Raw genomic sequence first — 12,996 nt, 5'->3', positions numbered from 1 at the left:
ATACAACTCCATTAATCAACCTGTATTCTGCATCATCTTCTTTGTGGACTTCACTTTTGCTGGGATTTGAAGTTTCCTATCTTCAGTTCAATTAACTTCTCGATCTGTATTCATCCCCTAAATGGAATTCCCATTTTCAGTACAGGGTCACAGCACAAATTATTGCCTGCTGAAACATTAATTTTTTTCAATTATTTTGTAAGTCACCACCATCTATCGATACCAATGACCCAAATGCTTTTCACCAAATTCCAATTTGTTTGATTGATAAAGTATACAATATATTTACAGAGTAATGACACATACACAATTATTTTTACAACATTTTTTATGATCATATTTTAAAATGAGGTTATTTATTTAAAGTGATTGGAAGGGTTATATCCTTAGCCCATATGGCATTCTAGGCTCAGCCCAAATGGGGATCTCATTAGAAATGAAGGGAGAGAGAGAAGAAAGGAATGGGGAACAAAGGCTAAAGAAGGAAAAATGTGTCAGAAAAATAAAGGATGTGATGAAAATGAGGAAAAAATTTAGAGAATAAGAGAAGTAACCTAAAGTAACAACTGACAGGAAAAAACAGGAGAATTTGAGTTCAAGATCGGGGATTCAGCTGGAGGGACTTCGAGGCGATTAGAGATGGAGAGGTTCTTCAACCTACAGACCAGAAACTTTAATTTTATTATTTGCACACTGAGTAATAAAAGATTATAATAGATTGTAAAATATTTTTATTTATAATGAATTTACAGCTCAAAAGATTTTTTGATCCAATAATATAACAAAATTGCTTAAAGAAATCATGATATATAGGTATTAGTATTAATTAAAGTTAGATGCACGAAAAATCTCATGGCATTAATAAGTTTAAGAAAAATATAGTTATAAGCATAATTATATATTAATGTGCGCATTAGTTTAATGTGATTGATTAAAAAGTAAATTTTATTAAAAATAATATTAATTTAAATTTTAAATATAAATAAATTAATATTGATATGTAAATTAATATGTAATTTTGTTTATATATAACAAAACTAGTAAGTTTACGGTGTCTAAAGGCAGTTCCGAAGCCAATACGAGTCTCAGTGTTTTGTTTCGCGCAAGCCGAAGTCGAAAGCCCCAAAGCACATGGGATTTGTTTTCCTTTATTTCCAAACAGTCTGCATTTTTCCGTTAGATGTCTTGACGTTAAAGCAATTGTTATTTAGGTATTGTTGGAACTTGGGATATTAGAGTATTTTGATAATATTTTATTATTTATTATATTTTATTATTATTTAATATTTTATTATTATTATTTATAGAAAAGTAATAATATATACTATATGACGATTTATGATGTTGCATATTTATTATAATTTAATAAAAAAAATATAATAAATAATTATTTAATAATAATAAATATATTAAAAATAAAATATCTTACACCACCTCACTTCCTAGACCAGTTTGAAAACAAAAATCTTTTAAAGGGAACAAGCATGGGTTCGTAGTACGTGTCCAAAGCAATTGGTTGTCTCTTAGCATGTGTCCAAATTTAGTACCCACAGCAATTGGCTCTCTTAGCATGTACCCAAATTTTGTGGTGCTCGAAAAACAATATATGATGAATGACGAAAATATCCTTTATTTTATCACAACGTGTTAATTTCATGTCATAATAAATAAATATATTTTATAAGTAATATTATACATTACACTTTTATCTTATTATGTAAAATGTGATATATTTATTATCATTAAATAATAACGAATCATTCAATAAAATATAATCTAACGGTAATAAATGAATCACATCTTACACAATAGGTTGAAAGTAGTATGGTGTATAAATTTTTTCATATTTTATATTATCAAAATTTCAAATTTTAGAGACTTTTAAGTTTTAACACTTTGCTTTGAAAAATAATTAACTTTTTATACAAGAAAAATCAACACTGTCTTTGATTTATATCAATTTTTAAATTTGAATTATTTGTTTAATCAAGCAAGGGAAGAATGTATAAGCATTAGCATTGCTTAATGCAAAGTTTGGCTAATGAGTAACCTTTTAACTTTTGGCTGCCTAATCAAAACTTGAATCTCACATTATATTGGTCATCTCACTTAAGGGTAGGCATTGGGCAACCGTATCAGATTCATCCATTCCCTGTCCAGCTCTCGCTTAGGACAGCTGGCTGCACTCGCCCGTCGTGCAAGCAGACTCAAGCTTGGATGGAGTTTTCCCCTTCCCCCGGCCCAACACACACATATATAGAGAGATAGAGAATATATATATATATATATATTAAAAAAAAACATATTTTCTTAATAAAACAATATCGTTTTACCTTAGTTTTTCTGTTTTAAAATTTCTCTCTCTCTCTCTCTCGGTATCTCTATCTCTAGTAGCTCTCTTTGTACTTGTCGTGGGTAGTGAGCGAATGGCCCAAGAGACCAATCCACCTCTCGGCATTTGGACAGGAGGCGGGGCTAGCAACCACCCTTCTGGAGGTGCATATAGGATCCCATTTGACTGATTAGATAATGAGGATAACACATTTGACTGATTAGAGAGATGATCACTCCACTTTATAAGGAGAGTTTTTAAGATAAACTTTAGAGATTAGTCGTTATTATCCTCATCGTGGCCCTATAAATAACACCTGAAGGTATTACATTACATTGATTACATTCATTCATATGCTTAGGTTGAGATTATTTCTCTCTAACTTAGGCACTGGAGTTCCATTGGGCACCCTGTGCTATCTTTTTATTACGTTGCAGGTCATCCATGCCACCAACAACAGGTGTAGTCATAGATTGTGCAAACGCATCGCAATCTTTTTAAAAAGAGAAATAATATTTGTAGTCATAGAGTGCAGAAATACCACATAATTCATTTGAAAAAAATGAGAAATACAGAATTTATATAAAAAATTAATTTTCTAATAGTACTCTAATTTGTTCAAAAAGATTATGCGCCATTTGTGCACTCTATAACTATATCTAGTATTACTTTTTCGAAAAAATAGTAGTTTATTATTAAAAAATTAATTTTTTTACATGTATTCCATATTTACTTAATTCCTTTTTAAAAAAATACGTAAAGTTTGCATACTTTATAATTGTAAATATTATTTATCCTATTTATAACCCACCATGCAATACGCATGATGCGTGATGATTGAGATTAATATATTGAAACCACGTCTGATCATCGTCATGTAAATTATACAATAACTGATAATTTATTAAATACATCGATCCTCATTAATGTCTATAAATTTATATTTCGGCTGCTTGACTTGTTCAAGGACCTTCATTGTAAATGTAGAAATACAGTCCTTCGACTATCAAGTTAGTGTGTCGTTGTCGTTCATGAATTAATTAACACTAATTATATTACATTGCTGCCGTTGTCGTATAGCCAAATTTGACTTGTTTATTATTCTGGCCATGTTTGCTGATGAGCTTCTTCCACTAGTTTTCTTTGAAAAATAAAGAATTATTTAGTCCATCAAAAACTAACTCATGCTGTTTTAAGTTTTTAACTGTTCTTGTTCCCAACACTGGCGGCTGCACGTGCATTATTAATTAACCCGCGTCTGTGACTTGCTCACTCTCAACAAGTAACAACAGCACTCCAAGCGGCTGATACCAGGAGACCTTCAAGCGGTATATGAAAACATTTTGCCCACAATTTATCAAGTTGCAACTCGCTCATGATTAAGGTCCTTCAAAACTATAGGGTCTAAATATATATATGTATATATATACAGTAAGGTCGCAGTCAAGAAATTTAGAAAGATATTATGCATGACATGTGAAGTCAAGAGCCTCCCTGAGATGCCCTAATAATTTGAAAAAGAAAAAAAGAAAGAAGAAAAGGAAAGATATTATGCGTGACATGTGAAGTCAATAGCCAGCTCCCTGAGATGCCCTAATAATTTGAAAAAGAAAAAAAGAAAAAAGAAAGAAGAAAAGGAGCCTCCCTCAGATAGGTGAATTGTGAATAGCTCCGAAAGGGTGTTTTAAAGGAACGCCTGGTATGCAAGTTGCAACCACTGCCTAGCCTGTAATTGGCCTGTACGTGTGCTTTGTTCCCAACAATGCATACTTATTTTTAATTCCTCGATCAAAGGGTGAATCAGCAACTCCTTTGAGGCTTCGACAGCTACAGTACAACGTCTCTCCCTCTCTGACGTGAAAAGCAGCAACCCCCATTAAAACAACCTATCACCAGGCTCAAGCACTGCGCAGAACAACAGCAATGTTTGCCACTCTCTCTTCTCATAAATTCATAATCTTCTGTCCCTTCTTTTCCCCCGCTTCTCTCTCTCTCTACCTCTCTATAAAATACAGAGGAAACCCAGAAACCACCCTTCTAGAATAAGAATTAACAACTAGAAATACCCTCTCATATTTTTTCATCTCTCCCCATCTCCCTCCCTCATCGGTTTCAGTACAAAACCTCCACAGCAAAGAAATCTACCTTTCTCTCTTTGGGTCGACATCAGAACCCAGTTCAAAAGGTCGAATATCACATGCAGCGAGAGAAGTGAAGAAAAGAAAGAAGGGAAGGAAAATAGTACTAAAGTCAGTCAAAGCCATTACATAGAAAATGGTGCAATATCATCTTCACCATCACCAGTGGAGAAAAGGGGATAAACATATTGAAGACGACAAGGAGTCTCAAGCCCTTATCATGCAGTGTGAAAGCACCGGTTGTTACTACAAGCGAACCACACCCAAACTTCTAACCCCCCTATATCTCTCTATTCTTTCTTTTAGCTTTACACTAGCCCCAAACCTCTTCGGATGTGGCTCTTTCTCTCTCATCAGTAAGCCTCTCTCTCTCATGGGTTTCGTATCGTCCTTGATCATTCGGTTTGTTTTGCTCCAGTCCTGATGTGTCTTTTGGGTTTCTACAGATTCATTTGCCGATTCGAGGACAAATACTCCTACGTGCTCTTCAATCTCAAATGGTTAGTACTCTCTCTCTCTCTCTCTCTCTCTCTCTCTCTCTCCCCCTTTTTGTTTCTTCTTCTTTTTTACTTTCCCCGTGAAGTTTAACATAACAGTTTCAACTTTCAACATACTTGAAAAAGGGTGGACCCTGTGATAACGAAGTGTCCTTAACTCGAATTAGTGGGCGATCAAAATTCAGAGAAAGATATAAATAATTGATTGCAGTCGGCGCTCTAAGCATTAGTTAGTTTAATTTTCAAAACGATATTTACTCAATAATAGGAGTGCCAGCCAGCCCCAGCAACAGAGCAGGTGTTGATTTATTTACGTACTTCTGATTTGAGTTTGACGAAACAATAGAAACATTAGAATATTATAATTAAAATAAAAACTTCTTTGCTGAATTGTTACGGTTCGCTCATGGCTCATGCTTTAATCAATTCTACCTTTTATTTTTTGGCGGAATATGAATGCAGGAACTATATGTTGTGATAGGAGTAATGTTACATACAGTCACTTTTGCGCACTCCACTGATTTGATTGGCTGGATTAATTTTTTTTTAATACACAACCAATCATATCATTGGAGTGCACAAAGGAGTTCACAAAAATGACTGCACATAGAATTTTTCGTTGTGATAGAAGCAGTATTCGTTCTGACATATGCATCATGGAAGGGGATGTAAGAACACACCCTGCTTCCTCTTCAGTCTTCCTTTATTTCTCAAGAGAGACAAATGGTCTCGTTAATTATGGTAAAGAAGAGGGAGATGAGGAATTCCGACACGAAAAAATCAGACCCTATACACGGAAATGGGAAACATGTGTCATGGACGCTATCGGTGAATTAGGACTTATTGCAAAGAGAGTGAATTCTGGTATAACCAGACATCGTTGTGATGTCTGGCATGATGTTCCGGCTGTGTTATTCTCGACTGGAGGATTTACAGGCAATGTTTATCACGAATTCAATGATGGGATTCTGCCATTGTACATTACTTCACAGCATTTCAACAGGAAGGTTGTGTTTGTCATCACTGAATATCATAAGTGGTGGATTCTAAAGTACAGGGATGTGCTTTCTCAACTCTCTGATTATCCAGCAATAGATTTTAATGGTGAAAAGAGAACTCATTGCTTCCCAGAAGCCATTGTTGGTCTGAGAATCCATGACGAGCTTACCGTGGATTCTTCGTTGATGGAGGGGAATAAGAGCATTAGTGATTTTCGAAATCTTTTGGACCAAGCTTACTGGCCTCAAATCAGGGGTTTGATCCAAGATGAGGAACGAGAAGCGCAAGAGAAACTGAAACGCAAGCTTTCTTTGTTCCCCATATCATTAGAAACCTCGATAAAAGTGGAAAAGGAAGTGCAAGAGGATCGATCAGAGAAGCCTAAATTACTGATTTTGTCGCGGAATGGGTCCAGAGCGATAATCAATGAGTATTAGAGCACCTACACCTGCCTTAGACAATAACACCTCACAAGCACCAGCTGTATGCTCTCAACCGAATGCCACGTCCATTGCACCTGCTGCACAGCATCTCATAACAGACTCTGCTCCATAAGAATATTGGGAATTTGCTCCATCAAGAATATTATAGAATCTTCTAGAATTATCCTTGATGTAACCGCTGCACTTGTTCTATAAATATGGGCATTACTGTATTGAGGAACATTCAATATGTGAAGAATACTCTTGTTCAAGAATTCTCTCTGTAATGCATTTCTACAAACACCTAGGATACATATATTCTCTTGTTGGTTTAAACATGGTATCGAGAGCCTGAAAGGGCCAACACCCATTTTTCTTTCTCCGATCATCATGGCACCATCAAAAACCACTTCTCCGAATCCCTCCATCACTAATTCCGCTGCCCAACTCATCACCATCAAACTCTCAACCGACAATTACTTACTCTGGCTTGCTCAAATCACATCCTTTCTCCGTGGCAATCAACTTTTTGGATATGTTGACGGCACTACTCCAATCCCTCCTGCCCTCATCGATGATGTTCCCAATCCGAATCATTCCTTCTGGCTTCTACAAGATCAGCTCATCATGTCGGCTATCTACTCCTCATTGACCGATATGGTTCTTTCTCAAATTCTTGAATGTTCCACTTCTCAACAAATCTGGAAAACACTTCACAATCTCTATTCGGCTCAATCCACAGCTCATCTCATGCACACAAAATTTCAACTAGCTACTCTCAAAAAAGGGTCCGATTCAGTATCTACCTATTTTCACAAAGCTAAGGCACTCTCGGCTTCCCTCAATGCCGCCGGACATCCTCTTCCTGATTCCGAATTTATCATCTATTTTTTGACTGGTCTGGGTTCCGATTTTGAGTCTGTAGTTTCTTCCATAACTACAAGACCCAATCCTCTCTCCATCTCTCAGGTTTACAGTTTTCTCATTAATCACGAATCACGGCTTGCACATCAGACCATGTCTCTCCTCTCCACCAATTCTTTTACTGCAAACTCCACTACCCGAGGCTCTTTCTCTCCCTCCAATCGCAACCGTGGCCGAAGTCCTCGACGTGGAAGGGGAGGTCGTGTTTTCTCTCCAACTCCACCTAACTTCTTTTCTTCCGCTCAGACTAATCGACCCACTTGTCAACTCTGTAACCGTGTCGGTCACACAGTTGTTTCCTGCTATCATCGGTTTGATCATGCATATCAATCTCCTCCTCCTTCTTTCTTAGCTAATTTCACCAATTTTCCACATTCGTCCTCTGCTTCTTCTAATTGGTTTCCTGATACGGCTGCATCGACACACTTCACCTCAGATTTTTCCAAACTTAATCTCGAGTCCACTGCTTATCAAGGGCCAGACCAAGTAACAATTGGAGATGGATCCTCACTTGCTATTCAAAACACTGGCTCTGGCTTACTTCCCACTCCATCTGGCAATTTTCTTCTCCGTCAATTACTTCATGTTCCTTTGATTTCTCGCAATTTATTATCTGTTAGACAATTTTGTTTAGATAATTCAGTTTTCTTTGAATTTAACTCATCTGGTTTCTTTGTGAAGGATTTACATTCCCAGGAAGTACTTCTTCAGGGCCCCGTTAAGAATGGCTTGTACGTACTTCCAACTGATGATCAGAATGTTCGTCTTCCCTCCCAACATGCTTTCATAGGCGAACGGACTTCATCAACTATATGGCATGCTCGTCTTGGTCACCCATCTCCACGAATCACTTCTTTTACCATACGACATCACAATCTTCCTATCACATCCACCTCTACCTCATCCACTTGCTCGGCATGTCTCCAAGCCAAATCGCATGCTCTTCCTCATCCTTCTTCCCCTTCTCAATCGCAATTTCCTTTTCAATTGTTATTTTTAGATGTCTGGGGACCAGCGCCTGTGCTATCCTCTAGTGGTTATCGGTTTTATTTTTCCATTGTCGATGATTTTACGAAATATGTTTGGTTCTTTCCTTTAAATGCAAAATCTGATGTCTCGCAAATTTTTCTTAATTTCATTAAATTCGTTCGCAATACTTTTTCTAAAAATATTATTGCCGTTCAATCTGACTGGGGTGGTGAATTCCATCCCTTTCATGCCATTTTACAAAAACTTGGCATATCTCATCGAATTTCTTGTCCATATTCTCACGCACAAAATGGTAGCATTGAACGGCGACATCGCCACATTGTTGAAACTGGGCTCTCTCTTTTAGCCCAATCTTCAGTCCCTATCAAATATTGGATTGATGCTTTTCAAACAGCAGTTTTTCTCATAAATAGAATGCCCACACCTATTCTTAATCATTTCTCTCCGTTTACTTTTTAATTCCTTACCTGACTATCATTTTTTACGTGTTTTTGGCTCGGCCTGTTGGCCCAATCTTCGCCCCTTTAATCGTCATAAATTAGATATGCGTTCTCAACTCTGTGTCTTCTTAGGCTATACCCTTGATCACAAAGGATACAATTGCTTACACATTCCCACTGGCCGGATATATATTTCCCGAGATGTCCGTTTTGATGAAACTCTCTTCCCTTTTGCTTCAACTCAAACCTCCTCACAATCCCAAAGCTCACCCGCCCAGCCCAACTCTTTACATTTCCTTTCTCCACACTTACCAGACCGGGCCCCATCTATGAGTTATCAATCTACTACTCAATCCAGCCCAGCCGATAGCCTTTCCTCTCTCAATGATCAAAGCCCAGCCCATGAGCCCATTGCCCCTAACCCTAACTCGGCATCTCCTTCTCCAGAATCTGTTTCCTCTGCGCCGTCTACTTCGCACGAATTCCCTGCACCGAATCACTCAATCCCTTCATCCTCACCAGCTCCGTCTTCCACCTCCCTCCAAAATACCCATCCCATGACCACTCGGTCCAAAGCCTCCATCACCCGTCCTCTTACCCGAAACGATGGCACCATTTTATGGCCACCACCGAAACCCACTGCCTCTTTCTCTACTCATCTATCCATTCCCGATGAGCCTGCTTCCTACACGGAAGCCTCCAAATATCCAGCCTGGAGTGACGCCATGGCCAGTGAGTTTGCTGCTCTTCTTCGTAACAAGACCTGGTCCCTCGTCCCTCCCCATCCCTCTCAAAATCTACTCGGTTCCAAATGGGTCCTTAAGACCAAACGGCTTGCCGATGGAACCATTGAGCGACGAAAGGCTCGCCTTGTCGCCAAAGGTTTCCATCAACAAGCGGGACTCGATTATTCGGACACTTTTAGTCCAGTCGTTAAACCGGTTACCATACGACTTTTGCTTTCTCTTGCAGTGTCTCGGAAGTGGCCCCTTCATCAGTTGGATATACAGAACGCCTTCCTGCACGGGGACTTGGAAGAAGACGTTTTCATGCAACAACCTACTGGGTTTGTTCATTCTGACTTTCCTCACTTTGTTTGTAAATTAAAAAAATCTATCTATGGTTTGAAACAAGCCCCTAGGGCTTGGTTTGCAAAGCTTAGCTCGAAATTAATCTCACTCGGCTTTCATGCTTCTGTCTCTGATTCTTCTTTGTTTATCTTTAAATCTGCTACTGCTTCTGTGTATGTTCTCATTTATGTTGATGACATAGTGGTCACTGCCTCTGATTCCTCTCTTATTGCTGATTTTATATCCTCTTTGTTTGAATCTTTTCCTGTCAAAGACTTAGGTCCACTTCATTTTTTTTTGGGAATTCATGTCTATCGCACGGCTACTGGACTTTTTCTCTCTCAGTCTCGTTACATTTCGGATCTATTAAAGAAAACAAATATGCATGAGTCTAAACCTGTGTCAACACCAATGTCTACCTCTAATAAACTTTTAGCGCTTGATGGGCCCTCTTTTGAGGATTCTCAGCTCTATCGGAGTGATGTTGGTAGCCTCCAGTATCTATCCTTCACTCGTCCTGATATTTCGTTTGCAATCAATAAAGTCTGTCAGTTTATGCATTGTCCTCGCCAATCTCACTGGCAAGCTGTCAAACGCATACTGTGTTATCTCAAACTCACCATCTCTCTTGGCTTATATTTCTCCTCTGACTCTCCTCTTCATTTAACAGCATTCTCTGATGCTGATTGGGCTGGTTGCCCGGATGATCGGAAATCGACGGGTGGGTTTTGTGTCTATTTTGGATCTCATTTAGTATCTTGGGATTCCAAGAAACAAGCCACAATAGCTAGATCATCGACTGAAGCTGAATATAAATCAGTTGCAAATACTGCTTGTGAAATCCTTTGGATACAAGCCTTATTAAAAGAATTGGGGATTTTTATTTCTGCTGCACCTCACTTGTTATGTGACAACATTGGAGCCACTTATCTTTCAGCTAATCCTGTTTTACACTCACGGACTAAGCATGTGGACCTTGATTATCACTTTGTCCGTGATCGTGTCGCTAACAAAACTCTCATTGTCTCCTTTGTCTCAAGTAAAGAACAAATTGCAGATATTTTTACTAAGCCACTCTCCTCAGCACGTTTTGCACTTCTACGTTCAAGCCTCACCATCCAATCGGTGCCGCTTGAATCGCGGGGGAATATTAGAGCACCTACACCTGCCTTAGACAATAACACCTCACAAGCACCAGCTGTATGCTCTCAACCGAATGCCACGTCCATTGCACCTGCTGCACAGCATCTCATAACAGACTCTGCTCCATAAGAATATTGGGAATTTGCTCCATCAAGAATATTATAGAATCTTCTAGAATTATCCTTGATGTAACCGCTGCACTTGTTCTATAAATATGGGCATTACTGTATTGAGGAACATTCAATATATGAAGAATACTCTTGTTCAAGAATTCTCTCTGTAATGCATTTCTACAAACACCTAGGATACATATATTCTCTTGTTGGTTTAAACAATGAGAATTTGTTGGTGAAAATGTTGGAGGAAATCGGGTTTGGAGTCACAGTGTTGAGGCCTGACCCAACAACAGAACTGGCAATGATTTATAGGACTCTGAATTCAAACCATGTCATGGTTGGTGTGCATGGGGCAGCCATGACACATTTTCTCTTCATGAGACCTGGCTCTGTGTTGATTCAAGTTATTCCCCTTGGAACTATGTGGGCAGCAGAGACATATTTTGGGGAGCCTGCAAGGAAGTTTGGATTGAAGTATATTGGCTATGAAATAGTTCCTAAAGAGAGCTCACTGTATGATAAATACGATGCAAATGATCCGGTTCTTAGAGACCCAGACAGCGTGAATAAAAAGGGTTGGCAGTACACAAAGGACATCTATCTTGAAGGCCAAAATGTGCGACTAGATTTGAGAAGATTTAGGAAGCGGTTGGTTCGGGCTTATTACTACAATAACATTGCTAAAATGAATGGTCGTGTTCATCTCCAATCACAATATACGTAGTTTCCTAATTTATCTTTTGTTTTTTTGTTTTCGCCCTCGTATTTTGCTATGTTGTCTTTGATTAATAATTCACTCTTTGTACAGATATAAGTGAAATGCTGTGAATATCAAGCAGCATAAAATGATCTTTCTGGCAAATAGTAGCTTAGGACCCTTTAAATAACAGTTTCTTTTTTTTTCCCCCGTACTAGTTTGGATTGCTTCAATGTACTGAACGCAGAATTTCGCCGGCAATATCGGATCCGGATTGAATACACCTTGATCAGTGGAAACGTGTTTGCTATGTTTTTCATTCCCCGACATCTTGCCTCTCAAGTCTACGAAGCCGAAGTACAAAGTGATAGAAAATATAACAGAAAAGAAGATGGAGGAATTATGAGGAGGGAGAGGGAGAGATTTTACTATTAAAGAGAACTTTGCGTACATAAATAAATTATATAAAATAAATTTATAAATTATCATAATTTCATAAAATTTATTAGATTTATTTTATAATAAAAATAATTTTACAATCTATCGTATAATATTAAGTCACATCAATTTATATGTTTATTTTTATATAATTCTTTTGTGACTGAAGTACTTTTCTTAAATATAAGACATAGATTCCTATTTATCTTAACATAGAAATATCTTAATGGTTACGAAAATGAAATCAAATTTAATTCGTTTTATTTGCAATATAAAGTGGAGAACTTAGAAATATTAAATTTGAAAATTGAGTATAGTTTTCGTAATTCATATCATTGGTTTGATGAGATGGTAAAAGTGGTGTTGGTAGTGATGTGAATGTAACATCAAATTTGAAAATATGGCCAATAATGAATTGATAATGGATCAAAGCCAACAAATGATCTAACAATAGTCCCATAGATTGAGCCGACAATATTGAGCTAGCCTTAGTAAATTATAGATAATAATCTAAATGTCAAAAATGTTGGACTTGTTTGTGTGGATTCTGATTCTGTTTGTGTATGACCTGGTTTGATCCAACTTGACAATGATTTGTTATAGATTTTTTATAGATTTTCAATAACGCTTAGGTCAATAATTTTTTACTCGTTTCGGCTCTTGGTTAGACTTGACCCATCGACTAGGGTTTACTAATCCAGCTTGACCCACCGACGAGGGTGTACAGCGCACTGTATCTTTCATTCTCGTCTAAATAAAATCATATGCAGCTTTGAAGGCATATGCACGT

The 12,996-nt window shown here is 37.6% G+C and overlaps 1 protein-coding gene across 1 annotated transcript; it reads left to right on the top strand.

Annotated features, from left to right (window-relative positions):
- The first annotated feature begins 5,552 nt into the window (after nucleotides 1–5,552).
- On the top strand, nucleotides 5,553–12,174 carry LOC122276194 (xylan glycosyltransferase MUCI21-like). The gene is made up of 3 exons (XM_043085761.1): nucleotides 5,553–6,396; nucleotide 7,176; nucleotides 11,295–12,174. Exons 1-3 carry the CDS (start codon nucleotides 5,564–5,566, stop codon nucleotides 11,793–11,795), a joined length of 1,335 nt encoding a protein of 444 aa, XP_042941695.1. The 5' UTR covers nucleotides 5,553–5,563; the 3' UTR covers nucleotides 11,796–12,174.
- The last annotated feature ends 822 nt before the right edge of the window (nucleotides 12,175–12,996 follow it).

Source organism: Carya illinoinensis, chromosome 9 (assembly GCF_018687715.1).
Source record: "Carya illinoinensis cultivar Pawnee chromosome 9, C.illinoinensisPawnee_v1, whole genome shotgun sequence".
Classification (NCBI taxonomy): domain Eukaryota; kingdom Viridiplantae; phylum Streptophyta; class Magnoliopsida; order Fagales; family Juglandaceae; genus Carya; species Carya illinoinensis.
Note: the sequence above shows the minus strand (reverse complement) of the source record. Positions and strands in the feature narration are given on the sequence as shown.

Bases quoted from the DNA above. Each gene is read 5' to 3' on its own strand.
- LOC122276194 (XM_043085761.1), top strand. From the start codon at position 5,564: ATGACTGCACATAGAATTTTTCGTTGTGATAGAAGCAGTATTCGTTCT.